Source organism: Macaca mulatta, chromosome X (genome assembly GCF_049350105.2).
Source record: "Macaca mulatta isolate MMU2019108-1 chromosome X, T2T-MMU8v2.0, whole genome shotgun sequence".
In the NCBI taxonomy this organism is placed as follows: Eukaryota; Metazoa; Chordata; class Mammalia; order Primates; family Cercopithecidae; genus Macaca; species Macaca mulatta.
This window is the reverse complement of record NC_133426.1, coordinates 141374857-141402476: the sequence shown is the minus strand read 5'-3', so window position 1 is coordinate 141402476 and position 27620 is coordinate 141374857. Positions and strand designations below refer to the sequence as shown.

At 40.9% G+C, this 27620-nt stretch overlaps 2 protein-coding genes across 11 annotated transcripts in view; one reads left to right on the top strand and one right to left on the bottom strand.

Moving 5' to 3' along the window:
- Positions 1-27620, top strand: MOSPD1 (motile sperm domain containing 1). Of its 7 annotated transcripts, none has more exons than XR_013412574.1 (7): positions 1-76; positions 15389-15643; positions 15764-15839; positions 17871-18088; positions 21937-22043; positions 23545-23706; positions 26084-27620. XR_013412574.1 is itself a non-coding variant. In XM_077987870.1 (7 exons), exons 3-7 carry the CDS (start codon positions 15490-15492, stop codon positions 26113-26115), a joined length of 642 nt encoding a protein of 213 aa, XP_077843996.1. In that variant the 5' UTR covers positions 1-76; positions 12584-12702; positions 15389-15489; the 3' UTR covers positions 26116-27620.
- Positions 3328-27620, bottom strand: part of PABIR3 (PABIR family member 3) — a 118140-nt gene continuing 93847 nt past the window's right edge. The window contains exons 10-12 of one of the 4 annotated variants that reach the window (XR_013413049.1): positions 7229-7326; positions 5977-6525; positions 3328-4283 (exon numbers count right to left, since the gene is read on the bottom strand). Coding sequence is in view for 2 of the 4 variants with exons in the window: in XM_077989294.1 (XP_077845420.1) it covers positions 5157-5215 (59 nt within the window). In the remaining 2 variants the exon portion in view is untranslated. Of the gene's footprint in view, positions 4284-5108; positions 6526-7228; positions 7327-27620 lie in introns of those variants that run through there. The other 3 variants (XR_013413050.1, XM_077989296.1, XM_077989294.1) reach the window with 3 other exon arrangements.

Here is a 27620-nt window from a genome sequence, read left to right as displayed (position 1 = left end):
AGTGCAGCCTAGAGACGCTGACAAAGGAGCGGAGGAGCAGTCGCAGCTGCTTTCCGAGGAAGCCGGTGTTGCCGAGGTGAGAGTCCCCCACCGTCCCGTCACCCACTTCCTCTCACTTCGGGAAAATGTGGAAGTTACGTGGCTGAGAGCCCCCCGCCAAAGAATGACCCATCCCCACAGCCTGAGGTTGGCTCTGTGATTGACAGCGGGGCTCCGCTGCGCCGAGATGCGGGTGGGCGGCGGGGAGGAGACAGAGGGGATCCTTTCCTGTCCGGTGTGTGACTGGCAGTGGCTCCGCCGCCCTCGGCGCCCGACCCCGGGGTCTGGCCAGCTGATGTGTGGCTCGCTCCTGCCCGGGCAAAGGCAGGCTCGGGAGCCTCTCGGTGCCTGCCCGGCGGAGTTCAGTTGCCCAGGGGATGCGGCTCTAGGGACAACTCTTCGGTGGACGCAGCGAGGAGGGCTGGGGGAGGGAAGTTGACTCCCCGTTTGGGGTGACACCGTCCTCGCCCTTCCTCCAGCTCAGCCGGTCGCCCCAGCGAGCAACTGGAAGGAAATCGGCAGGGCTGGAGCGAGGCGTCCCGGGATAGCCTCAGCTGTGCTGTCTTTGCCTGGAGGGAGATGAAAGTAGGGTGGAGAGGCGGGGAGGGAGAGCGAACGCCTTCTTGGAATAATGGAGTAGGGTGTAGGGGGTGCGTGGCCTGTTTCCTTCGACTTCCCTGGACCTCTGCACGGATCCTGATGGTTGCACCAGCTGCTCTGCTGTAAACAGGCTCACATGACCGGTTTCACATGGAGCGGCCGGTGTGGGGACGAGGGCTGGGAAGGCTGGGCCCCAATCAGGTGGAGCTGAAGTCCTAGGACAGTCCATTTTGTACTCCCTCTCCAGCCCTCCTGCCCTTAATCAATGTTCTGCAGTTTCCCGCTTTGAAGGAAAGTAATTGACATCTGCCCTCTCTGGCTGAAGTAGCAGATCTGCCCCAGTAGAATCTGAGAGATCTCACGTCGGGGAACGAGAGGACAAATACTAAGTGAAAATTGACCTTTGAGGGAGATAAGAAGAGGACTCAAACGTGAAAAATTGGGTCCTTTGGATCTTGCCTAAAAAGCAGTCCTGTTCTTAATGTGAATTCCAGACAGAAAGGGGAAAGTCTACTTTTTCAGGCAAGGCACACGTGGGATTTAATATTCTTGGTGAATATCTTGTCCACACTTCCTCTGAATACTGGAAAATCTCTTTGCTTAGAAAAGACTATATACAGGATATTGAATACGGAGTGGATACCAACTTTTAGATTATACTTATAGTTGGTAGTGGGAAGTTTGGAAAACAGGAAACAGGGCCAAATGTGTCTTTCAAGTTGTTCACGTCTACATACCCAATCAGGATGCGAGATTAAACTAGTTTCTGAAGCGTTTCTTGAACTCTTAAAACAACAGGTATACCTAAATACCAGGAGAGTTGAAATTTTGGAAGTTTTCAACTTAGTAAGGGATAGCTGTGATAGATTCTCCACACATGTATTAATAATATATAATTAAATGTAATGGACAATATTCAGTATAAAGTTACTCCTTTATAGGCAAAAATAGACAATAAAACAAATACCCTGTAAAACAATGCATGCTTCTTCCTTCAATTGTTTATGTACATTTGCTTCCCAAGTGTTTTATTTTTTTTTTCTTAGAGAGCTTTTACATTTAACTCCATTTTCTGAAAACTAACAGTTAAGAAATGATCAGAGAAGCGATTCCATTCCCTAATAGGCCAATAAAGTAATTGGCTACTATTCTTTTTCTATTTTTAAAGAAGTTTAAAATGGAATATGTAGACATTTTACATGTCTACAAAAACATATATATTTTTTGAGACAGGGTCTTGCTCTGTCGCCCAGGCTATAGTGCAGTGGTGCAATCTCAGCTCACTGCAACCCTTGCCTCGTGGGCTCAAGTGATCTCCCACCTCAGCCTCCCGAGTAGCTGGGATTACAGGAGTGCACTACCATGCCCAGCTAAGTTTTTTATTTTTTTTATTTTTATTTTTTTTGGAGATGGAGTCTCACTCTGTTGCCAGGCTGGAGTGCAGTGGCACAATCTCAGCTCACTGCAACCTCCGCCTCCCGGGTTCAAGTGATTCTCCTGCCTCAGCCTCCCGAGTAACTGGGACTACAGGCGCCCGCCACCACATCCGGCTAATTTTTTCTATTTTTAGTAGAGACAGGGTTTCACCATGTTGGCCAGGATGGTCTCGATCTCTTGACCTCGTGATCCACCTGCCTTGGCCTCCTAAGGTGCTGGGATTACAGGCGTGAGCCACTGTGCCTGGCCACCCAGCTGATTTTTGTGTGTTTAGTGGAGACAGGGTTTCACCATGTCGACCAGGCTGGTCTCGAACTCCTGACCTCAAGTGATCCGCCCACCTTGGCCTCCCAAAGTGCTATGATTACAGGTGTGAGCCACCATGCCCAGCCAACTTTATTTTGTATTTTTAGTGGAGACATGGTTTCCCAATGTTGGCCAGGCTGGTCTTGAACTCCTGACCTCAGGTGATCTGCCCACCTCGGCCTCCCAAAGTGCTGGGATTACAGGCATGAGCCACCGTGCCTGGCCAAAACCCAGGCTGGAGTGTGCAGTGGCACGATCTCAGCTCACTGCAAACTCTGCCTCCTGGGTTCACGCCATTCTCCTGCCTCAGCCTCCCGAGTAGCTGGGACTACAGGCGCCTGCCACCACGCCTGGCTAATTTTTTGTATTTTTAGTAGAGACGGGGTTTCACCGTGTTAGCCAGGATGGTCTCAATCTCCTGACCTCATGATCCACCCGCCTCGGCCTCCCAAAGTGCTGGGATTACAGGCGTGAGCCATCGCACCTGGCCAATTTTTTTTTTAATTAGCTGGGCATAGTGGCTTGGCACCTGTGGTCCCAGCTACTCGAGAGGTTGAGGTGCGAAGATCGCTTGAACCCAGGAGGGGTTAAGCTGAGGCCATGCCACTGCACTCCAGCCTGGGTGACAGAGGGAGACCCTGTCTCAAAAAGGAAAAAAAGGCTGGGAGTGGTGGCTCACACCTGTAATCCCAGCACTCTGGGAGGCTGAGGCAGGTGGATCATCTGAGGGAGTTCAAGACCTCGTCTCTACTAAAAATAGAAAAATTAGCTGGGCATGGTGGCAGGCGCCTGTAATCCCAGAACTTTGGGAGGCCGAGGTGGGCGGATCACCTGAGGTTGGGAGTTCGAGACCAGCCTGACCAACATGGAGAAACCCTGTCTCTACTAAAAATACAAAATTAGCCAGGCATGGTGGCGCGTACCTGTAGTCCCAGCTACTCAGGAGATGGAGGCAGGCAAATCACTCGAATCCGGGAGGCAGAGGTTGTGGTGAGCCGAGATGGTACCACTGCACTCCAGTCTGGGCAACAAGAGTGAAACTCTGTCTCGAAAAGAAAAGAAAAATAGGAATTGCACCCTGCAAAATTCTCATTAGGTATATCAACCATATAGGTTGACCTATACCTCTTCATTGGGAAATTGAAGATGGCCTCAGCTAAATCCTGCCTCCAAAATTAGAAATAACAGCTTCAGTTGACTTTCTTGACCTTCAGGGCAGAGAACAAAGTCTGATTCTTTTACTCATTCCAGCTTCTTCCTGAATTAGGCAGACTATGTTATTAATGGTGAAGTTAGAATTTTTTAAAAAAGGAAGGCTCTAGCAGTGTCTTAATTTAGCAGTATCTTGGTTAGATCACCAGAACCAATGTCTGGTTTTCAGCTTTTCCAGGTTCAAAATTTCATTGGCATATCCAGAAATTGTCAGTCTCGCTGATTGATTCACACCAACCAAACTCAAAAGATTTCTATGAGCATGAATGGCAATTTGCTAACTCAGTGAGAACTGCCAAACAGACCAGAAGACTCATGTACAAGCCAAGGCAAACTTTGCTGTTGACTATATGGAAACACAAAGAAGTTGCTCTTGACCTCCCGTTTTTCCAGGTTCTATGAGGACCACATTTTCAAGCCTAGCAGTCAATATATTCCACATCATTACAGGTTTCTTTTATATAAAAACCATTTCAGTCATACCTTTGTATGGATATATCCTAGTCACCTGGTTGAATTGGGTCACATGTAAAACATCTCTAAAATCTGTTTCTTCTGCATTCCTGCAGCCTTAGCCTAGGCCCTCATCATTTCTTCCTGCCACATTCATTCAACAGTTTTTTTTTTTTTTTTTTTTATGGTAACTACTCAGGAGTCAGGTGTTGTGCTTGAATGGTCAATGGCAACCCCTCTCCAACTTCAAATCTTAATTGGTCAGTTCCGTGCTTAAAATCCTTAAGGCCAGGGACAATTGTAGGTTACACTTGTAACCCCAGTGCTTTGGGAGGCCAAGGCAGGAAGGTTGCTTGAGGCCAGGAGTTCAAGACCAGCCTGGGCAACATAGGGAGACCTCGTCCCTATATTTAAAAAAGAAAAACCCTTAAGTGGTTTCCTATTGCCTGCAGCAGTGGTTCTCAAAGTTTAGTGTGGATCAGAATCACCTGGAAGACTTGTTAAAACAGATGGCTGGGCCCCAATCCCAGAATTTCTGATTCAGTAGGTCTAGGGTGAGAACCAAGAATTTGTGTTTCTGACAAGCCAAAACCACTGGCATAGGGAATCAAGTTTAAACCCCCAAACGTTCACAAAATCTTTCACAATCTGCCTCTAACTTACCTTTCTAGCCGAATCTCTTGCCACTCTCCCCGTATCTGCTATTTTTAACCATATGCAGTGCCAAAGCTCATTTTAAGCATCCCTTTCATGCTTCTACACACATTCTTCCTGGAATTCATCTGGCCCTCCACTTCTGCAGACTAGCCTTAAGGCAGATGATCACTTTCTTTATGCTCCCAGAGCACTTTATATCTATCAGCAGTTTTAACATTGCTCACATCATATCCTAATTACTGCTGTATATCTGTTTTTCCGCTAGTCTGAGTTTTTGGAAGGCTGACAAAATATTTTCATCTTGTCTCCATATTCCCTAGCACAGTGCCTTGTATATAATAAGTGCTCAGGGAATGTTTGTTGAATGAATCTGTGATTTTTTTTTTTTTTTTTTTTTTGAGACAGAGTCTTGCTCTGTCACCCAGGCTGGAGTGCAGTGGTGCGATCTTGGCTTACTGCAACCTCCGCCTCCTGGGCTCAAGTGATTCTCTTGCCTCAGCCTCCCAAGTAGCTGGGATTACAGGCGCCCGCCACCATACCATGCCCGGCTCATTTTTGTATTTTTGGTAGAGATGGGGATTTACCATGTTGGCCAGGTTGGTCTTTAACTCCTAACCTCAGGTGATCCTGCCCACCTCGGCCTTCCAAAGTGCTGGGATTATAGGCGTGAGTCACTGTGCCCGGCCACGAATTTGTGATTCTAAAACTTCTGAGTGTTACATGTAGCAACATATATAGAATCATATAATATGGATTTTGCTTTGAGAATTGCACATCTTAAAATGAGGACATACGGAGATATTGTAAAACATGGAAACAACACATTAATTATAACCGGGTTGTAAATAACACATTTGAGAATATGAAGTGTTTTCAAAAAGACATTAGGGTATTCTTTTTTTTTAAATCTTAAAATGTATACGACTCAACTTTTAAATCTTGAATATAGAATAGCCAATCACTACATATTAATTATAGCAGTCAATCCCATTAGTTAAAATAGCAAAGCATACCAAAAATCTACACAATACATAAAAACAAAAGTGCCAAATATTCAGCAATGAACATTGAAGTAGAAAGTAAACATTAGAACGTCACTTGTTATGACTTCAGGAAAATGCCAGCAATTAAAAACCCTAATAAATAATACTGGGAATTCAGAGGAGGACAACTGAGTTTATGAAGTGGGAGGGAAGGAGGTTTTAATACTAATGAGACTAAAGGAAAATAACATATCGCTCTTAACGATTTAGTATTTAGTTGGTCATTGGCAAGGAATGCACAGAGTATGGAAGAAGGAGATAGCCCCTATGCCCAGATAAAAGGGAGCTGACCTGAAGGTGGAGCTGGGAACCTTAATCAGAGTAAACAGCAAGAACCAGGAAGAGAGAGTTAAGTAGCTGGTACACTGTGACCAAGCAGATGGGTCACCAGTTTCTGGGTGAAGGCTGTACTTTGAATCATCCTTAACTGTTTTCAAACTTCGAACCACTTATTTCAAATGAGAAAATGCTATGAAAGTGGTTTCAGTGCTCTTTAATGGTCTCTAAGTTTTGTATCTATGGTGGTAAAATGGATTCCTGTTGATCTCAAAGTCTTACCTTTTCCTTCCTCTGGTCAATGCAAAGTGAGGAAAATGGAAAGAAACCATCATACTTTGGGGTACTGGTCTCCCCGGATTGATGGTAGTAGCAGGCATGCGTGAATATCTCAGAGTGTTTATGCTTCTTTTTGTGGCAAAGTAGTTTGCAAACTGGTCACAAGGTGGTGTGCACACATCAGGTTTTCTTTATAATTTCATTCAGGATGGATGTTCTGTGCCTTTGGTACAGGGGAGGAAGACAAGACAGTTTCCTGTATCACCAGATCTCAGCTGCACTCTCTGCCTGTGAGGTCAGAAGTGTGGTGGAGCCTCAGATTTCTAAATGCTTGCTGGCACAGTTAGGCACTGAAGAGCCAGGGAAAATCAGAGGGAAACAGAAAGAGGGGAGGGGAGAAAAGGGGAAGAGAGGCAACTGGGAGTGCTGATTCTCTCTGCTCTCCTCTTACCCCAACCCATGGTGAGCAGCTACCTAAGATTTACTGCTCCTCTAATTAGGATCCCTTGCTTGTCTTGTATAGACAAAGTGTGTTCAGCTATGATGGGCGAGTGGTGGGGGGAATGTTTCCCAGTGGAGGAGACAGTTATTAGTAGACATCTGTAGGATAGCTGATAAGCTCTTAGCTATCTGCTAAGTGCCCAGCACTGACCTTGGGCCTATGAAGGGTACAAAAAACAAAAGCATCCCACAAAAAAACAATATGGCATTATACCTAAAATCTGACTGAGGAGTCAAAATTAATGCACACAAAACAAATGTCAAAATATTCCATTCTGACTGGGTTCAGTGGTTCATGCCTGTAATCTCAGCACTGTGGGAGGATTGCTTCAGTTCAGGAGTTCAAGACCAGCCTGGACAACACAGGGAGACCCTGTCTCTACATAAATTAAAAAAAAAAATTAGCCGGGAGTGGTGGCACATACCTGTGGTCCCACCTACTTGGGAGGCTGAGGTGGAAGAATCACTTGAGCCCAGGAGTTTGAGGCTGCAGTGAGCTGAGATCATGCCAGTGCACTCCAGCCTGGGTGACAGAGTAAAACCATGTCTCAAAAAAGAATTCAACTCATACAGTAAGTACATTCAAAATAACATCATAAAATTGGTGAGATCCGTGGAGATGGAGATCATGGTAGTAGAGGAATGCCACAGGGAGAGGGAATTTTTTTTTCTTTTTTTTGAGTCAGAGTCTCGCTCTGTCACCCAGGCTGGAGTGCAGTGACGCCATCTTGGCTCACTGCAACCTCCGCCTCCCTGGTTCAAGCAGTTCTCCCGCCTCAGCCTCCTGAGTAGCTGGGATTACACGTGTGCACCACCACGCCCAGCTAATTTTTTTTGTATTTTTAGTTTCGCCACGTTGGCCAGGCTGGTCTCAAATTCCTGGCCTCAAGTGATCCGCCCGCCTCAGCCTCCCAAAGTGCTGAGATAACAGGCGTGAGCCACTGTGCCCAGCCAGGGAAGGGGAATTTGTATTAGGTTTTGAAAAATGAGTAAAATTTTGCTGTCCAGAGAGGAAGAATGCGGCAAGCCTTCATTATTAATGTCCTGATGAATAGTTCCTGACAACTATAGCTGTTTCATCATCAGGAAAATAGTGTGTGCAACTCAATAAGTGAAATTGTCTCTTGATTTTTCTTTATAAAACTGAAAAGGCAACACAAATGAAGATAATGCAGACTTAGTTGTGACTTGAATTTTGGATCATCCTTTGAGAACTCTGATCTTCTTGATAAGCAGGGACAGTTGCTACAGATTAGGGCATGTGTGGTAGTCAGCATCAGGGAGGCAGGAATTTTTTTTTTTTTTTTCCGAGATGGAGTTTCGCTCTGTTGCCCAGGCTGGAGTGTAGTAGTGCGATCTCGGCTCAATGCAACCTCCATCTCCTGGATTCAAGCAATTATCCTGCCTCAGCCTCCTGAGTAGCTGGGATTACAGGCATGCACCACCATGCCCAGCTAATGATGGCCAGGCTGGTCTCAAACTCTTGACCTCAAGTGATCCACCTGCCTCAGCCTCCCAAAGTGCTGGGATTACAGGTGTGAGCCACCGCGCCTGGCCGAGGCAGGACTTTTGAAATTGAGACACAGAAGGGATGACTGTATAAGGAAGTATAAACCTGGAGACCAGAGTTCTGCCACTAATACCCTGTGCAACCTTGGATAAGTCTCTTAACCATCCTGGGCCTGTTTCCCACATCTGTCAAATGAGAAAGGTGGGAACCAACTAACTCTGACTTGGTGTGCACTTGACTTTTGGAAAGCAACCTCCTAAACCGATTTGCAATAAGTTTTTACCAGTTTAGTATATAATCTCTCCCCAGGATTTTTGCATTTTATCGTTTTGTAATATGGACTGCAGCAAAGAGAAAGTGTTAGTCTCCAGAAAACTATCAATTCAAGGCAAGTGTTACACCTTATTATGTTCATTGGCACAGTTGCTAATATTGCTCTATTGACTTGGTGCTAATTCTTCCCTAATTTCCACTGGTTGGAGTTTAGGAGGCAACTTATATCTTAGCCAAGGTAAGTGATAAGCTGGGCGTGGTGGCTCACGCCTGTAATCCCACCACTTTGGGAGGCCAAGGTGGGCGGATCACGAGGTCAGGAGTTCAAGACCAGCCTGGCCAACATGGTGAAATCCTGTCTCTACAAAAATACAAAAAAAAAAAAAAAATTAGCCAGGCGTGGTGGCATGCACCTCAAATCCAAGCTACTCAGGAGGCTGAGGCAGGAGAATCACTTGAACCCGGGAGGCAGAGGTTGCTGTGAGCCGAGATCATGACATTGCACTCCAGCCTGGGTAACAAGCGAAATTCCGTCTCCCCCCCTCCCAAAAAAAAAAGTGATAAATGGGAACAGAGATAGGAAAAGAAATAATAGTAAATTGCTCAAATATTATTAAACACTTAAACACTTCTCTCATAGTAACAAGGAGATAGCCTATTTGTGATTCATGGGGAAATGTGTACATGTTCAACTCACAAAGAGAAAGCTTTGAAATTAAAAGAAAAAGAATTCCTACTATGCCATTATTCAAAGATAGTAAAATTTCTACTTTGACCTCTGTTGACTAACTTCTTAAAGTTAGAACCAAGAGTTTAGCATTTGTCTGTGTGGTTAATTTTGACTTCCCAGTCAGATTTATGAACCATTTCATACTCTTTTAAAACAAATAGTTTCACATTAGAGTTATACATGTTCTTAAGTTTGCAAGTTATCTTAAATCTTTTTCTCACTATGAGTTTGTTACATGTAAATTATTTTAAATAATCGAAATTATTCTATTTAGCCCATAGTTTAAGGTTTTCAGTATGTTTTTGGGAGAATTATAAACTAGAAAATACAGTTAACAGAGATTTTTCACATTGCTTCTAAATTCCCTCTTGTGTTTCAAAACAGGCACCTTTTTCAAAGTAAGCCCTAGTAGAGTTGTTACTTAATTTTTTTTTTTTAACAAGTATTTAAAGACTTCAGAATTCAAAAGATACAAAAGGGTATCCAGAGAAAAATTCCTCCCACCCCTGTTTCTTTCTCCAGGGACAAATGTGGATATCCTTCCAAAGAATTTCGCCTGTATCCAAGACAATAGGTTTTAATATTCTTTTATCTGCCCCCCCTCCTTTTTTTTCTTTTTGAGACAGAGTCTCTCTCTGTTGCCCAGGCTAGAGTGGAGTGATGCAATCTCGGCTCACTGCAAGCTCTGCCTCCCGGGTTCACGCCTTTCTCCTGCCTCAGCCTCTCAAGTAGCTGGGACTACAGGCACCCGCCACCATGCCCGGCTAATTTTTTTGTATTTTTAGTAGAGATGGAGTTTCACCGTGTTAGCCAGGATGATCTTGATCTCCTGACCTCATGATCCACCCACCTCGGCCTCCCAAAGTGTTGGGATTACAGGCGTGAGCCACTGTGCCGAGCCTTATCTCCCTTTTTATACAAATGGCAGCATGCGTTACACACTGCACTGCTCCTTGCGTTTCTCACTTAACACTACCTCTTGAAGATCAGTCCATCTCTAACTACACAGAGTCTCCTCTTGATACCTGGTATCCCAATGAATTGATAGACTATACTTTATTTAATGAATCCTCTTTTAATGGACAGTTGAGCTGTTTGAAATCTTCTTTTTTTTTTTCAGATGGAGTCTCACTCTGTCTCCCAGGCTGGAGTGCAGTGGCATGATCTCGGCTCACTGCAACCTCCACCTCCCGGATTCAAGTGATTCTCCTACCTCAGCCTCCTGAGTAGCTGGGATTACAGGTGTGCGCCACCACGCCCGGCTAATTTTAGTATGTTTAGTAGAAATGGAGTTTCACCATGTTGGTCAGGCTGGTCTCGAACTCCTGACCTCAGGTGATCTGCCCGCCTCGGCCTCCCAAAGCGCTAGGATTACAGGTGTGAGCCACCTCGTGTGGCTTGTTTCCAGTCTTTTGCTATTAACAACAAAAAACTAGCTCTTCCTGGGTGCCAAGTTCTGTTCCATATTGTTTCACATAAATCATTTTATTTAACCCTCAGCACTGCAGAGAAACCTTTCACCTACATGACTTCACACAAGGGTAATATAATCCCTAGACGTACAATCCCCCACAAGGAATGTAAGCACATGCTTGATTGCTCCCATCATATGCTGTCAAAATTTGAGTTTTACTAATGGGATAGGTAAAAAATTGTGGTATTATAGTATGGCTTTATTTTGGATTTCCTTTGCTGTGAGTGAGGTTAAACATCCTTTTGTAAGTTCAAGGACAATTTTTATGTCCCTTTTCTATGAAATATTATAGTTTACTAATTTTTTGTTTTAGTTTTAATTGACAAACAATAATTTAATATACTTTTATATTGAGTTGTCTTTTTCTTAGTAATATGTAGGCCCTCCATATAGTAGGGAAACTTGCCTGTGATATGAATTGCAAATGTTCCTTTGGCTTTGCTTATAAAGTGTTTTTGCCATGCAGAGTTTAAAAAGTTATACAGACGAATTTATCATTTTCTGTTTATTTCTGTCTTCAGGAACAGTTTTTCGTTTGTTTGTTTTTTTCCCAAGACAGAGTCTTGCTCTGTTGCCCAGGCGGGCGTGCAGTGGCACAATCTCCGCTCACTGCAACCTCCACCTCCCGGGTTCAAGCAGTTCTCTGCCTCAGCCTTCCGAGTAGCTGGGATTACAGGCGCACGCCACTATGCCTAGCTAATGTTTGTATTTTTAGTAGAGACAGGGTTTCACCATGTTGACCAGGCTGGTCTCAAACTCCTGACCTCGTGATCCGCCTGCCTTGGCCTCCCAAAGTGTTGGGATTACAGGCGTGAGCCACCGAGCAAGCCCGGCCTTCAGGAACAGTTTCTTTTCTTTCTTTTTTTTTGTTGTTTGTTTTTTGTTTTTTTTTGAGATGGAGTCTCACTCTGTCACCCAGGCTGGAGTGCAGTGGTATGATCTCAGCTCACTGCAGCCTCTGCCTGCTGGGTTCCAGTGATTCTCCTGCCTCAGCCTCCCAAGTAGCTGGGACTACAGGCACACACCACCATGCCCGGCTAATTTTTGTATTTTTTAGTAGAGACAGGGTTTCACCATATTGGCCTCGAACTCCTGACCTCGTGATCCTCCCACCTCAGCGTCCCAAAGTGCTAGGATTACAGGCATGAGTCACTGCGCCAGGCCAGGGACAATTTCTAAGTGAAAAAAAACAATTTGGTTTCTGTTTTTACGTCATTATTAGAAAGCCTGAGGTTTTTTGTTTTTTTTCCTCATTGTTTCTTCTAGAATATTTATGACTTTATTTTTTTTTTAATTTTACTTTTTTTAAAAAAAAACTTGTATCTGTTTAGAATTTTCCCTGATTAAGGAGTGAAGGATAAATTTTTTTTTTTCTAGATAGATACCTGATTCAGCTAACATTTATTGATTAATCTATCCTTCACAAATCAGAGATACCACTTTTTATCCTAAATTAAATTCTCATCTCGACAGAATTTTAGAATGAGATGGTGCATATAATTTTGTGATGCCAAATTTGGATGTTCTCTTCCTAATGCTTCCTAAGATAGTAATTATACAGCTTATTTATCATTTTTTATTGAAAAAAAAAGAGAGAACACATCAAACTTCTGAGAGCATATTATCCCAATAGAAATGTGTATGCTTTTGAGTAGAAGAAATAAAAATGGAAAATTATAATTCTTTAATCGGATGGCTTTTAGAATAATCTTAGTTTTGTATTTTTTTTCTATAAACCCAGGAACTTGATAATCTTAGTTCTGTTTTATTTTATTTTCTTTTTTTTAAGACAGAATCTCAGTCTGTTACCCTGGCTGGAGTGCAGTGGCGTTGTCATGGCTCACTGTAGCCTCAACATCCCTGGACTCAGATGATCCTCCCACCTCAGGCTCCTGAGTAGCTGGGACTACAGGCATGTTCCACCACCCCCAGCTAATTTTTGTATCCTTTGTAGAGACAGGATTTTGCCGTATTGCCCAGGATGATTTTAAATTCCTGGGCTCAATAAATCCTCCCACCTTGGATTCCCAAAGTGCTTGGATTACAGGCATGAGCCACCGCATCTAGCCTTAGTTTTATTTTATTGAAGTGCACAGACAGTATAGTGGAAAGAATACTGGACTAGGAGGCAGGAGGTCTGTCAGCTCTTTGGTTTTTTGTTTTATTTATTTATTTATTTATTTATTTATTTTATTATTATTATTATTGAGACGGAATTTCGCTCTCGTTGCCTAGGCTGGAGTGCAGTGGCGTGATCTTGACTCACTGCAACCTCTGCCTCCCGGGTTCAAGTGATTCTCCTGCCTCAGCCTCCCAAGTAGCTGGGATTACAGGCACCTGCCACCATGCCTGGCTAATTTTTGTATTTTTAGTAGAGACAGGGCTTCACCATGTTGGCCAGGCTGGTCTCAAACTCCTGACCTCAAGTAATCCACCCGCCTCGGCCTCCCAAAGTGCTGGGATTACAGGCGTGAGCCACTGCGCTCAGCCAACTCCTGGCCTTTCTTACAGGTAGAATTATTTATGTAGTCCTCTGATTCTCTAGCACCATATATACCATGATAGGCTTATAAGCATCTATTATAATAGAGGTAGCTTCAATATTTTTGCTTGTCAATTAGACTTGAACTTTTGAGAGTACAGCCTGTGTATTATTCATCTTTGTATCTCTGCTCAGCTTCTGACATAGTTCCTGGTATATAATAGATACCCAGCTGACAGAAAAGAATAAACATTTGCATACATGACTATATAGCTCCTATTTGATAGAAGTTGGAAAGGCCTCTATCAGAATCAGAGCATGTGAGCCTCCGCAGCTGGTAAAACCAAATAATTCATTCATTTGTTTTGTTTCTCTTTGAATGCATGAGAACCTGAATTTGAAATTGTTAAATGGCTTATAGTCTATTTTAAAGGTGTGATCTACAGGGTAAAAATCAGATATTTTCTCTGATTGTACATTTTAGCTTTTGCATTTTATTTTTAAAAGTTATGTTTCAATTGTGGGGGCACGCCTGTAGTCCCAGCTACTCTGGAGGCTGAGGCAGGAGGATTGCTTGAGGCCAGGAGTTCAAATCCAACCAGGTAACATAGGGAGACCCTGTCTCTTAAAAAAAAAAAGGCACACTTGGTGTGCTTGGTAAATAAGAATATTGATTAAAGTGAGATTAGGAAATAAATACAGAAACATCACACTTAACAAGCATTCAGACTTCTGTCAGTTACAGCTATCTGGAACATATTCAAGAACCCAGAGGGAATCTAAAAAAGCCTCTGAAGTTGGAGGAGAATAGCTCTCACAAAGCATGTGTACTTGATGTAGGAGGGAGAGGCACAGTGCCACTCACATGCCAAAGCCCTACTTACTGACTACACATTTTCATAAAAAAATTCCAAGGACTGCTTAGCATGTGTGGTCATTCGGCCTCCTTTCAAGACATTTTAGCTTGTTTCTGGTTTCAGCAGAAAAAAGATTAAAAGAACTCTCCCACCCATGCTGCCAAGAAGGCACTAAATAAAGTATTGTTGACACGAGCGTAAAAGTGATTCTCATGGTTTTCTTCAGAAATCATGGAAACTTACTTTGTGTTTATTTTTTAGTCTTTAAGAATTCTGCTGGACTCATGCAAAATCAGTTGTGACGATACTTAATTTATTCTACTTTTTAAAAAATCTGAGGTTTAAGAAGAGCGATATCCCTTTGATCTCACCTCTTTGAAAGGAGGTCATTAATTTGAGAAAGATTTCTTTATTCCTTTGAGTATTTAGATTATTAATCATAGGTTGAAATCCTCAATATGAAAGGAGCATGTATAAACTTCTTTGCATAATTTGGTAAAAGCTATATAAGTAAGTCAAGGTAAAAAGTCAAAAGGCATGTTTAAGTGATTTGGGGACTTTTTTTTTTTTTTTTTGAGTCGGAGTCTCCCTCTGTAGCCCAGGCTGGAGTGCTGCAGTGTTATCTCGGCTCATTGCACCCTTTACCTCCCAGGTTCAAGCGATTCTGCTGCCTCAGCTTCCTGAGTAGCTGAGACTGCAGGTGTGTCACCACACACCCGGCTAATTTTTGTATTTTCTTTTTTTTTTTTTTTTTTTGAGACGGAGTCTCGCTCTGTCGCCCAGGCTGGAGTGCAGTGGCGCGATCTCGGCTCACTGCAAGCTCCGCCTCCCGGGTTCACGCCATTCTCCTGCCTCAGCCTCCCGAGTAGCTGGGACTACAGGCGCCGCCACCTCGCCCGGCTCATTTTTGTATTTTTAGTAGAGATGGGGTTTCACCGTGTTGGCCAGGATGGTCTCGATCTCCTGATCTTGTGATCCGCCCGCCTATAATTTTTGCATTTTCGATTTTGTATTTTTGTATTTTGTATTTTTAGTAGAGACAGTGTTTCACCACGTTAGCCAGGCTGGTCTGGAACTCCTGACCTCAAGTGATCTGCCTGCCTTGACCTCCCAAAGTGCTGGGATTACAGGCAAGAGCTACTGCACCCGGCCGATTTGGGGGCCTATTTTAATGCATGCTAAATATGCTTTTTGTGTAGGGGCTATAGATTAATGAAAATTGGGATCATTCACTTCTCGCTTTCTTCTTCTATTTCTAGATTGCCAAAATGCTTTGGAGTTTTTAACTGAATCTAAGAAAAGTCCAAAATAGATTTGAGACTGTAAAAACAGAAACTGCAGCAAGGGGGATTCAGTGCCAATGCATCAACAAAAAAGACAGCCAGAGTTAGTGGAAGGAAATCTTCCTGTTTTCGTGTTCCCCACGGAGCTCATATTTTATGCAGATGATCAGTCAACACATAAGCAAGTGTTGACACTGTACAATCCCTATGAGTTTGCCTTAAAGTTCAAAGGTGAGTATCCTAGCTCTATTTTCTGGGTTTTTAACTGCTCCCTACTAATTTTTTACTTGTAGAAACTAATTAAAAAAAAAAAAAAAAACCACTAATGGCCATTGTGACTTTTTCTTTCAGTTTTGTGTACTACTCCAAATAAGTATGTTGTCGTTGATGCTGCAGGTGCAGTAAAGCCTCAGTGTTGTGTGGATATGTAAGTCAAGATCACTTCTTGGTAACACGTTTTAAGTGTGTTAATATTTATGTTTTTAACTTGAGAAAAAAAGATATTTTCTTGAAGCTGTTCTCACATAGGCATTTATTATATCTTGAATTTTTGCTGAAAATTTGTCTATTAAAATTGTTTCGAAGAGATTCGGCCAAATACTTAATAATATTTCATATTGTTGGAGCTCATGTATGTGTTAGTATCTCCGTGAACATTTTCTCATTGTTGTGGTTTTAGTCATACCAGGGATGTATAAAGGTAAAGTTCTGACTTATTCCTTTAAATTTCTCCAGCTATGATAGGGGATTTAGCTTTCTTTGGAACATGCTGCTATTTGGAAAACTATAATACTACTGTCTAAGAACAATGGTAATATAAGTTCATCTGAAGTGATTCAACTAAAAGCCTGGAAGTTAATCTATATAAACAGGAAGCAGTTGTGTAACCACTCATCTGTAAAGTATTATTTGAGCTCTTCCAGATAATTTCATCTTAGAGTGTCAGATAAATGATTGTTCAAGCTGTTCATATTTAATTTTTATTTTAGAACTAGTGGTGACCAGATGGATCCATTGACCAGCCCTTAATTTTAAGCTACCAAGTACACTGTATTTGTTTAAATCTTCTGTGAGAATGAGAAGCAGAATTCTTTTCTTTTGAATACTTTTTCACCAGCTCAAAGCCATAAAATGATGTATCTTTGAGAATGTTTCTGCACATTTTAAAAAATTTTCATTCAGTACACAATAAGCAAGAGCTATTACAAAGAAATGTAGTCTCTTGCCAAATAAATGTGTTATCTTTGACCTAATTGTTTTGTGTTCCCTGATAAGAACAAAATAAATGGAATTGCAGAAAACTCATAAGAATTACAGTGCTTGGCTAGGTGCAGTGGCTCACGCCTGTAATCTCAGCACTTTGGGAGGCTGAGGTGGGAGGATCACCTGAGGTCAGGAGTTCAAGAGCAGCCTGGCCAACATGGTGAAACCCCATCTCTACTAAAAATACAAAATAAAAATAAAAATAAAAATAGCTGAGCATGGTGGCAGGTGCCTGTAATCCCAGCTCCTGGGGAGGCTGAGGCAGGAGAATCTCTTGAATCCAGGAGGCAGAGGTTGCAGTGAGCAGAGACCACACCATTGCACTCCAGCCTGGGCAACAAAAGTGAAACTCTGTCTCAAAAAATAAAATAAAATTACAGTGCTGTATACTCTTTTCTCTTCAGAGAAGCAGAGGTGTATTATTGGCCTTCTGTTGCACTGGTAATAGTGGATTACTTACTTATTCAATTGCTTGTTTCTACCTGCATGCATGGGATTCAATTTTAAGTGTAGGGTGAGGTTTGTTGCCTAAACAATAAGTAAGTAGAAATGGAAATTTATGAGATGTTTGTGGGGAATAAACAATTGCATATATTTCTATTTAGTAAATGTTGCTGCACTGAGATATCCAGAAAAAAAAAGTCATTGCTAAAGATAATTTTCTTTCCTTTTTTTTTTTTTCAAATGAGACAGTCTTGCTCTCTTGCTGTGGCAGCGATCATAGCTTAGTGCAGCCTCAAGCTCTTGGGCTTGGGCTTAAGGGATCTTCCTACCTCAGCCTCCCAAGTAGCTAGGACTACACGCACACCACCAAGCCAGTTAATTTTTAAATTTTTTTTAAGAGACGGGGTCTCTGTGTTGCTTAGGCTGGTCTCAAACTCCTGGCTTCAAGTGATCCTGGCCTCAACCTCCCAAAGTGCTGGTATTACAGGTGTGAGCCACTGTACCTGACCAAAAAGGAATTTTCTTTACCTGTTATTTTTTTGCTTAAGACTTTTATTCTGTGTTTCAGATTATGTGCTTTCATCTAATATTTCTGAATTACTCATTTCCGAATTACTCATTTTTTTAACATCTTAGCAAATTTCTGTTTTTGAGTATTTGGTTGTAGTCAGTATATTAAAATATCTCACTGCATTCTGTTTGGCTGGCCCCCAGAAATCTAAACAGCATTTGTTATTTTTGCTGTTTTCAGTGTGATTCGTCATAGAGATGTTCGATCCTGTCACTATGGTGTAATAGACAAATTCCGTCTTCAAGTTTCTGAGCAAAGCCAGAGGAAGGCTTTGGGAAGAAAAGAGGTTGTTGCTACTCTTCTCCCATCAGCAAAAGAACAACAAAAGGAAGAAGAGGAAAAAAGAATAAAGGAACATTTAACTGAAAGTTTATTTTTTGAGCAGTCGTTTCAACCAGGTAGTTTTGGGGTTGTTTTTAAAGCCCTTTTGATGTCTTACACATTATTAACTTTAAAATAATCAGGCAGCTAAGAATAATTACTAGAAAAATCATCTACCATTTCAAACATGGTCAACTACTTTAAAACTGAACCTAGAGAATCAGGGACCTTAAGTAGAACAAGAAGCCTGGAGGTGGATTTTGAGAGGAGGGAATACCCCTCACTGGACTAGGCTGTAAGGAGAGGGTAGATGTTGCTGTAGCCTTTTAAATATATCTGTATTTAAACATAAACATAAACATATCTAAGACTGCAGGCACCATACTTTATGAAGCTAGTAAATTTGGCAGTTCTATACTTCTGTTTCCATGACTTTCCTATATCCTTTCTCATTTAATTAGTTCCAAGGAAGAGAGAGATTGTGTTTGGCAATAGGCCAAGCTTAGTGCACTGTTCATATTATTTTGAAAAAAAAAATCTCATTAAAGTTGAAGTTAATTAAACTAAGTAGATTATAATATCCCCTGTGGGCTATTAATTGAATCCTTCTCCAGCCCTCATTTCCTTCCAGCTTAGATATTCAGAAGTGTTATGATATATTCTTTCAACATTGACACTACCCTCATATTCAACTCTTTGGATGTCATTACCCCATCTTCTTAACTTCTCATTATCTCCTCCTAAACCTGTTGTAGTAGAAGGAAGATAAAATTTTCCATAGAAAAACAGGGAAACTGGAAACTTTTTGATGGTGATACCGATACATGAATATGATAGCAGCTGTCCTTGAAATTGCAACATTTTATGAAGGATTAAAAAAATCTAATTGCTGTTACACTCAGTCATATCAGTTTGTTCATCTTAGAATGTTTATTTCCGCCGGGCATAGTGGCTCACGCCTGTAATCCCAGCACTTTGGGAGGCCAAGGTGGGTGGATCATGAGGTCAGGAGATCGAGACCATCCCGGCTAACACAGTGAAACCCTGTCTCTACTAAAAATACAAAAAATTAGCCGGGCATGGTGGTGGGCACCTGTAGTCCCAGCTACTCGGGAGGCTGAGGCATGAGAATGGTGTGAACCCGGGAGGTGGAGCTTGCAGTGAGCCAGTGCCACTGTGCTCCAGCCTGGGTGACAGAGCGAGACTCTGTCTCAAAAAAAAAAAAAAAAAAAGAATGTTTATTTCAATAACAGGAAGTAGTAGTGCCTCTTTGATTTAATGTAGCTAAGAGTCTCTTCCTAGTCCATTAGGGACCATCTAGATTTTCTGGTAATACCAGGACTAGTGACTAGGTAGTAGCTATTAGGTTGGTGCAAAAGCAATTGCGATTTTTGCCATTACTTTTAATCGCAAAAACCGCAATTACTTTTGCACCAACCTATAGTGGATTGTTTTATTCTGACCAATTAGTATCAACTGACAGGACCAGCTTTTCATCTTTTGAAGCTGAAAGAGAACCTTTGTCCAGTGTCACTCTGTCAGATCAATATTGTAAAGTTAACGTAGTTGTGAAATGCAAGATTCCCTTTTTAAAATGCTTCCTCTGGTATAAGAAAGGCCATTTAATTTGTATTTGTTTTTTGAAGTTACACTTGTAATTTAAAATAGTCTTTGAAGTTCAGTTTTGTATTTAACAGAAAAAACCAATCTGGAGTAAGGAATAATAAGGAGTAAGGTTTAGGGTATATGTGTATGTAAATATATGTAAGGAGAACTTTATTCCTCTTATTGTGAAATTTATTAAAATTCAGGTGAAGATCATGCTAAGAGGCTAAATAATTATAGTATGTATTGCCTTATTTTGTTTTATTTTTTATTTTTTGAGAAAGGGTTTGTCTCTGTCGCCCAGGCTAGAGTGCAGTGGTGCCATCATAGTTCACTGCAGCCTCCAACTCCTGGATTCAAGTAATCCTCCTGCATCAGCCTCCCGAGTAGCTGGGACTACAGGTGCTCGTCACCACACCCAGGGTCTCACTATGTTGCTCAGGCTTGTCTTGAACTCCTAGCCTCAAGCAATCCTCCTGCCTCAGCCTCCTAAAGTACTGGGATTACAGGCCTGAGCTCCCGCACCCGGCCTTATTTCATTTTTCTAACAAACCTTGGTGTCTAAAGTGTATTAGAGAGTTTTTCTAATTATAAAATTGGAGTAGGCAGATGAATGAGGATAGGTGATGCTAGCATAACACATGGTGATCTCTGTTTTGGGGGAAAAAATTCTCTAATCCATTCCTGTAAGGAAGCTCAATGAAGGCAGGCACTTTTCCTAGTACTATTATATCCTCAGTACCTAGCACAGGGCCTGGCACAGAGAAGCTACATAATGAATTTGTAAATGAGCTGAGCTAGGAAGGCTGGACTTCAGGTCTGCTAAGGGTCTGTGGGAATGGTGAGTTTTTTTGTTTTGTTTTGGCTTACAAGGTTTCATGGCTATGACAGCTGTTTAGAGGAAGGGTGATACCACAGTACAGCCCCATTCACAGTCCTGGCCAACATGTCCCATTTATGGGTAGTTACCCCAATGTGCCTAATAACCTGGAAGTAAGTTGAGTAAAGTTTTCTTCTTTAACAGAATATCATGATGACTGATTTCGTCTCCTGTCTATTAAATTTACAGGAATTTATATGTAGTTTCCAACATGTGGAAAACTCAGGTTTTTAAGTTTTTCTGAACTAAAATGTTGAAAATTAATTGAGATTGTTTTGGGAGGCTTTGAAATGTCATTACTTTTACAAGTCCTTAGCTTAGAGAATATTTCAACAAATGCATATTATTAAAGTATTAGAGGTACAACAGTGTTGTGAGACTCACTTTTAGCAGGAAAATGGTTGATGGCTACATTATGAAAAATTTGGATTTTGAAATATATTGAAAGTCAGTAAAAATGAGAAAAATTTAAGTTTATTGTATAAAACACATATAGCAATAACATAAGAAAATGTACCTGTAATCTCACACACTTAACACATCTGCTTATATAAGTGTTCCATGTTACTTTCCAGACCTTGCCTATGTGCATAAGTATATCTTGTGAGTTCTTTTATTCAACAGAAATTTAAGTATACTTTCATAAAATACTAGAGCTCAGGTTATTAAAAAGCCATTTTAAAAGATACATCTGAATCTTAGTGGGTTTGTCTTAATTACATTATTAACGAACTGCTATGTCTATGCTATAATGTTTGAGTCAGTACCCTCTGGCTTAAGAAAAGTATAGTCTTAATTATTGTTTATAATAATAAAAAAATTGAAAATAACTGAAAAGTCCATCAATTGGGAATTGATTAAATTATAAATATTCATAAGGTAGTGTGCCAGGCAGACATTTACGAGGATCTGATAGAATGATGAATGCTTATACATTGTCATATAAAGAGCTTCAAATATATTTCTAAGTAAGGAAAAAAAAACCAGTTATATAACAGTATGTATAATATGGCCTTATTTATGTAAAAGATTCTCCTACATGTTTATACGGGTATTTGTAAAATCTAAAAGGATACATACCAAGCTGCTAACAGTGTTAGCTCTAGGAGGGTGGAATTACGGAGGAACATTCACGTTTTCTACATCTTTATAACATATTTTACAACGATCCTGTAGTACTAGGGGGAAAAAAGCTTTTTCCATTTTGAAAAATTTCAAGCATTTATGTAAATGTTTTTGGAATACTAAAAATTCCAATTTCTCTAAATACTACATGTTCTCTAAATACTAAAAATTGTTTGAAATTACCTTTATTGTGGGTTTGCAGTGAATGGTGTACTTGTCATAAATAACTGTTTTCCTTGAGAATTCATCCTTGCAACAAAGATAACTATAAAGGTATTCTATTAACTGAAACAAGACTTGGGGTTTTTCTTTTAGGTATTTCTGCTATTGTTTCATTCCAAGCAATAATTACTATAAAATTTGAATTTGTTTTCACCTCTCTGGCTCTGATGAAGTTCAGTTAACGCCACACAACAGCTAAGGTATTAATAATTTAGAAAAGTTCCATTTAATAATAGAATGAACAGCATTATTTCATTAATGAAACACAAAGATTGTGTTGCTGTTGGCTATTCCTTTTAATGAAAGGAAAGGTAGTGGGAAAAGCTGTATGAAAGAAAATGCTGTTACTGGGTTTCTTAAAAATATGGGTATGTATACTATACAAATAGAGTCAGAACTGTAGAATAGCAGGTGTGATAACATTTTTAATTTTTTTTTTTTTTTTTTTTTGAGACGGAGTCTTGCTCTGTCACCCAGGCTGAAGTGCAATGGTGCAGTTTAGGCTCACTGCAACCTCCACCTCCCGAGTTCAAGCGATTCTCCTGCCTCAGCCTCCTGAGTAGCTGGGACTACAGGTGCGTGCCACCACACCCGGCTCATTTTTGTATTTTTAGTAGAGATGGGGTTTCACCATGTTGGCCAGGCTGTTCTCAAACCCCTGACCTCATGATCCACCTACCTTGGCCTTCCAAAGTGCTGGGATTACAGGCGTGAGCCACCATGCCCGGCCTTTTTAAAAAATCTTTTAGAATTTTATTTTAGGAACATTTAACATGAGATCTAGTCTCTTAATGAATGTTTGTGTACAATAAAATATTGGTTAAATGGAGGGATAACGTCGAGTAGATTTCTAGGACTCACTCAGTTTACATAATTGAGACCTATGCCCATTGATTAGCAATTTGCATTATCCTCCTCCCCCAGCCCCTGGCAACTACCATTTTGCTCTCTGCTTCTATGAGTTTGACTATTTTAGATTTCCTGTATAAGTGGAATCATGCAGTATTTGTCCTTCTGTGACTGGCTTATTTCACTTAGCGTATTTGCCAGATACTGTTTCTGCTGTTTTCTTCTTTGCTATAAATGGGTTAGAGCAGAGGGAAACACTTTTGGTTCCTTAACATTTTCAAAATTGATAGCAGGATGTACAGTTATTAGGATCAAACCTATCTGGGGAGCTCCTTAAAATATTCCCAAAAGGTAGTGGAGGTCTAGTGTGGCAGGCTCAAATTGAATATACACAGGCAAGCCACTGGGGTACTGGAAGAAAATATCAGAACTTCAATTTATATTTATTTTTAGCACATTCTTCCAAAAATCTATTTGTATGTTTTATATTAAGCCTAACAGTACAGAACTTGTGCATATAATTTTAAAATGTGCATACATTGATGATACATGCTTGAATACTTTCTACTGACTAGGGTGGGATGGTCGGGGGAGTTGGTGACCACCTTTCAGTAAGAGCTCACTACCTCACAATGCCACGTCAGCATTCCATCCTGCAATGATTCAGACCAGTTAAGACATGGGCTTCCACATCAGCCCAGCAGTTAACTCTCTGACGGATGAAAACGATGGGGAAACAATCGGAGAAGTTAGACAAAATCAGAATTCTGGTGAGTGGCGGCCAGTGTATGTGAAGGAACTTTTGTCTTAAAGTTTTTAGAAGGAAGCTTAGGGATTTTTGTCTTTTTACAGAAAACAGAGCTGTCTCCTCAGGACCTAGTTTACTAACTGTCTTCCTGGGAGTGGTGTGCATTGCAGCCCTGATGCTGCCTACAATGGGGGATGTGGAATCGCTGGTGCCTCTCTACCTCCACTTAAGTGTGAATCAAAAATTAGTGGCTGCTTATATCTTAGGTAAGGGTTTTAAAGATGCATTTGGGACATATGTGTAGGATTTTATGTGTTTATGGGTGGTGGTGGTTTGATTTTTTTTTTTTTTTTCCTGAAGAACAGGTAAAGAAATGTTTCAAGAGCATGTTGAGGTCAGGTGCCTTTGAAGACTTTTTCAGCTCACATTTAGTTCTTTTTAGCTTATTTATCTAGTACCTGATACTGTATTCAATTATTTTCCTTTTGCCGACTTACAATGTCATAAAACATGTATAAAATGTAAACCGCATGCATTCCATGATACAGCATTTCTACTTTTAGGAATTGCTCCTAGGGAAACAAAGTACATGTGGTGATAAAGATGAATAATGCAGCCTTGTTTAATATTGTGAACCTTTCTCTTTTATTGTTATTTTTTCTTTACTTTTGAAGGCACCATGTTCAGAACTTTTTAAGCCAATTCCCTTATTTCCTGTTGATTCACTATTTCAGTCATCCTGGCTTGAAATCTTAAGAGTTAATTATTTCAATGGAACAAATATTTATTCTGTACCTTCCGTGTGTTGAGGATTAGTGTTCTGGTGATGAATGACTTTCCTCATGTTCTCCTCTCACCTTTGCTTAGATGCCAACTCTTTTCGGTATTCCCTGGCATATGTGCTTTCTCTTATTTATTTATTTATTTATTTAGAGACGAAATTTCGCTCTTGTTGCCCAGGCTGGAATTCCCTGGCATATGTGCTTTCTCTTATTTATTTATTTATTTATTTAGAGACGAAATTTCCCTCTTGTTGCCCAGGCTGCAGTGCAATGGCGCATTCTCAGCTCACTGCAAGCCTCGCCTTCCAGGTTCAAGCGATTCTCCTGCCTCAGCCTCCCGAGTAGCTGGGATTACAGGCATGCACCACCACACCCAGCTAATTTTGTATTTTTAGTAGAGACGGGGTTTCTCCATGTTGGTCAGGGTGATCTTGAACTCCCAACCTCAGGTGATCTGCCCAACTCGACCTCCCAAAGTGCTGGGGTTACAGGCGTGAGCCACCAGGCCTGGCTGCTCTCTCTCTTTTATTTTGAGAATCATCTTCTTGATGATTCTCTTGATCTCTCTACCTTCTGTCTGTGTTCCTTCTCTCTTTTTCTTCCCCCATTCATTCCCACCCCCAACCATCCATCATATTGTCATATTTATTTCTCTTTTGCTCTCACGACCACCCCCTAGTCAAAAATCTTCCGTGGTTCCCCATAATCCATACGATGAAGTATATAACCTTCAGTGCCATAGTTTGGCATTTAAGACTCTCCACAATCTGAGACCTCTCTGAGCCAAATTTGTCTAGCTGCTTCCTCCTGTAAATCATTGCCTAAAGCCTTTTAGATTATTCACTCATTCTGGAAAAGCTCCTCTAGAGGCCTGGTTCTCCAGGCCCTTACTCATGCCATTCCCTCACCTGAAATGCCTGCCCATCTCCTCGTTCTCTCTTTCCTGTCCATGTCTTTTTTTTTTTTTTTTTTTTTTTTTTGCGATAGTCTTGCTCTGTCACCCAGGCTGAAGGGCAGTGGGTGGCCGGATCTCAGCTCACTGCAACCTCCGCCTCCCCAGTTCACTGGATTCTCCTGCCTCAGCTTCCCAAGTAGCTGGGATTACAGGTGCTCGCCACCACACCCGGCTAATTTTTGTATTTTCAGTAGAGACAGGGTTTTGCCACGTTGGCCAGGCTTGTCTTGAACTCCTGACATCAGGTAATCCACCTGCCTTGGCCTCCCAAAGTGCTGGCATTACAGGCGTGAGCCACCATGCCTGGCCCCTGTCCATCTTGTAAAGCAGCTTTTTATCATTGGGGGCAACTTTTCTGACTGCCCCAGTCTCATGTGATTATCCTCTGTCTCTGTACTTTTTTTTTTTTTAAATCACACTTTCATCATCCTTCATTTAGGACTGAGCATATTCTTATTCTTATTTTATATTTTATATATTCTCTCTTCAAAAGAAAGAAGCAAAGCAGGAATGCCATGCTTCTGTCTCTTTGTGGCCCTAGGGCCCTGGGATACAGGTAGACTCTTGATGCTTCTGTTAACAAAGTCGACTGGCTTTACCCATGCTTTAAAATGGCACATCTGCTGTTATGGCTGATGTGACTGAATAAAGTAGGAGGTATATTTGATAGTTTGCTGTGGCCAGACATTAGTGATTTAATTAAATCTCTCCAGTGACTGCCCATTGCTATAAATTGGATTTCTTCTTTATAATATCAACAAAATTCAAATTGACTTTGAGTTCTTGGTAGAGTGCCTGCCTATGTGCTATGTTTTATTTGTTCACTGAGGTCCAAACAATTGCTTATTGAATGAAATATTCTATTAGATGCATATCTTTAACTGTTCTCCATTTTTTTTCTTTCAGGTCTTATCACAATGGCCATACTTAGAACATGAGCAAGGATTTCAGTTGACTTCTGAAGTAAATCTATCTTGAAAATATGAATGTGGACTGCCTTTTATCTCTATTTCACTCCATTAACATGCTACAAACTATTGAATGATTTCAAGTAATTGCAAATGTATAATATATATTTTAAATTATAATTTAATTTGAAGGACCGCAGAACATTATTTTACAGACAGCAAGGATGCTTCTGAGTGACACCTAGGAAATTATTTGAAGAAATTCTTTTTATACCTATACCTGTTGTGCAAGAGACTTTAAAACATTTGTTATTTGCTCACCCTTTTTTTCCAGTTCACTTTGATTGCTAGGGGTCATGTCTGCTTCGAAGTTACAGGACTAAAAGAACAAACTGACCGGCCTAAAACTAAAATGACATTTATTCCCTAGCTACAAACGTCAGCGTTATTATGTTAATCATATCTTACCCTCTATCATTATAAGCGGTTGCCATGGTGTTTCTAAAAGTGTTTTACCATTAATGTGTAGAGGGGAACAAAGCATAAAGTACTAAGGGATCATGCTTATCCTAGGGTCTCACAGAAGACAGGACATATTAATCTTGTGAATTACAGAATGGGTTGTGGTCCAGACACCAAGAATCATAGCGGTTTTTTAAAAAAACCTAATGGAAGTAGGGTGACCTCTCTCTTTGGTCTAAGAGTTCTAAAGGAAGGTAGGCATCTGTTTAATTAGTTGGTTCACCCTGGCTTTACCTCTGGTTAATGCTTTGTGTTAACAGGAAGGAAAAATCACTTTATCTTTTCTTCCAAGCCCCTTCCCCACCTGACTTGCCCAGACTGGGCTTACCAGATACCAGGTGATTTATGTGGAGATGATTTTTCACCTTTAAACTCTAAGCCAAGTGTAGGAAACTCTTCATAGCTGTGTCGATTTTATATCAGTCACTGAGACTTTTTTTTAAGTTTTTATTTATTATTAAGACAACTTTGCCAAAAAAAATCCCCTAAGCACAACTATTTACATTTCTTTATAGCCTCTTCTGATCTCTAACACATATATGCAGTTTTAACTGTTACTGTCATAGTAACTGATCTTTTGTCTAAGGATTTTTACCTGAAAGCACAATGCATTAAGAGTCTCTTGAAAATCATCTTTCAGATCTTTTTACAGAATGAATTTATGCACTGCAACAAACACAAATGTATGCCTGAGGTTGGTTTTTGCAGAAAATAGTCTCCGCTTCTAAAAACTTCTATGTCTAGTCTTCCATAGGAAATCCTCACTGTTTAACCATGTGAGGAGCCTAAGTCATTAAACGGATCATGTCTGTACATTGTGTAATGAATGAAAAGCACATAAATGTAATCTACTTTGAACTTTGTAGAAATTATGTGTGGAGGCTATTCTTACTTACCCATCTCAAGTCCTGTGTGTGCACATGTGCGCAAGTGCACATACGTGTATGTATGTGTGTATAATAACATTGTAAAGAACAGAAATTACTTTAAAAAATAAACAGAAATGGAGACCT

What these genes read in the sequence shown, in the direction of transcription:
- MOSPD1 (XM_077987867.1), top strand. Translation starts at nt 15,490, where the DNA reads ATGCATCAACAAAAAAGACAGCCAGAGTTAGTGGAAGGAAATCTTCCT. An exon ending in GTTTGCCTTAAAGTTCAAAG is followed by an intron (nt 15,644 to 15,763) that starts GTGAGTATCCTA and finishes TTTTTCTTTCAG; the next exon opens with TTTTGTGTACTACTCCAAAT. An exon ending in CCTCAGTGTTGTGTGGATAT is followed by an intron (nt 15,840 to 17,870) that starts GTAAGTCAAGAT and finishes TGCTGTTTTCAG; the next exon opens with TGTGATTCGTCATAGAGATG.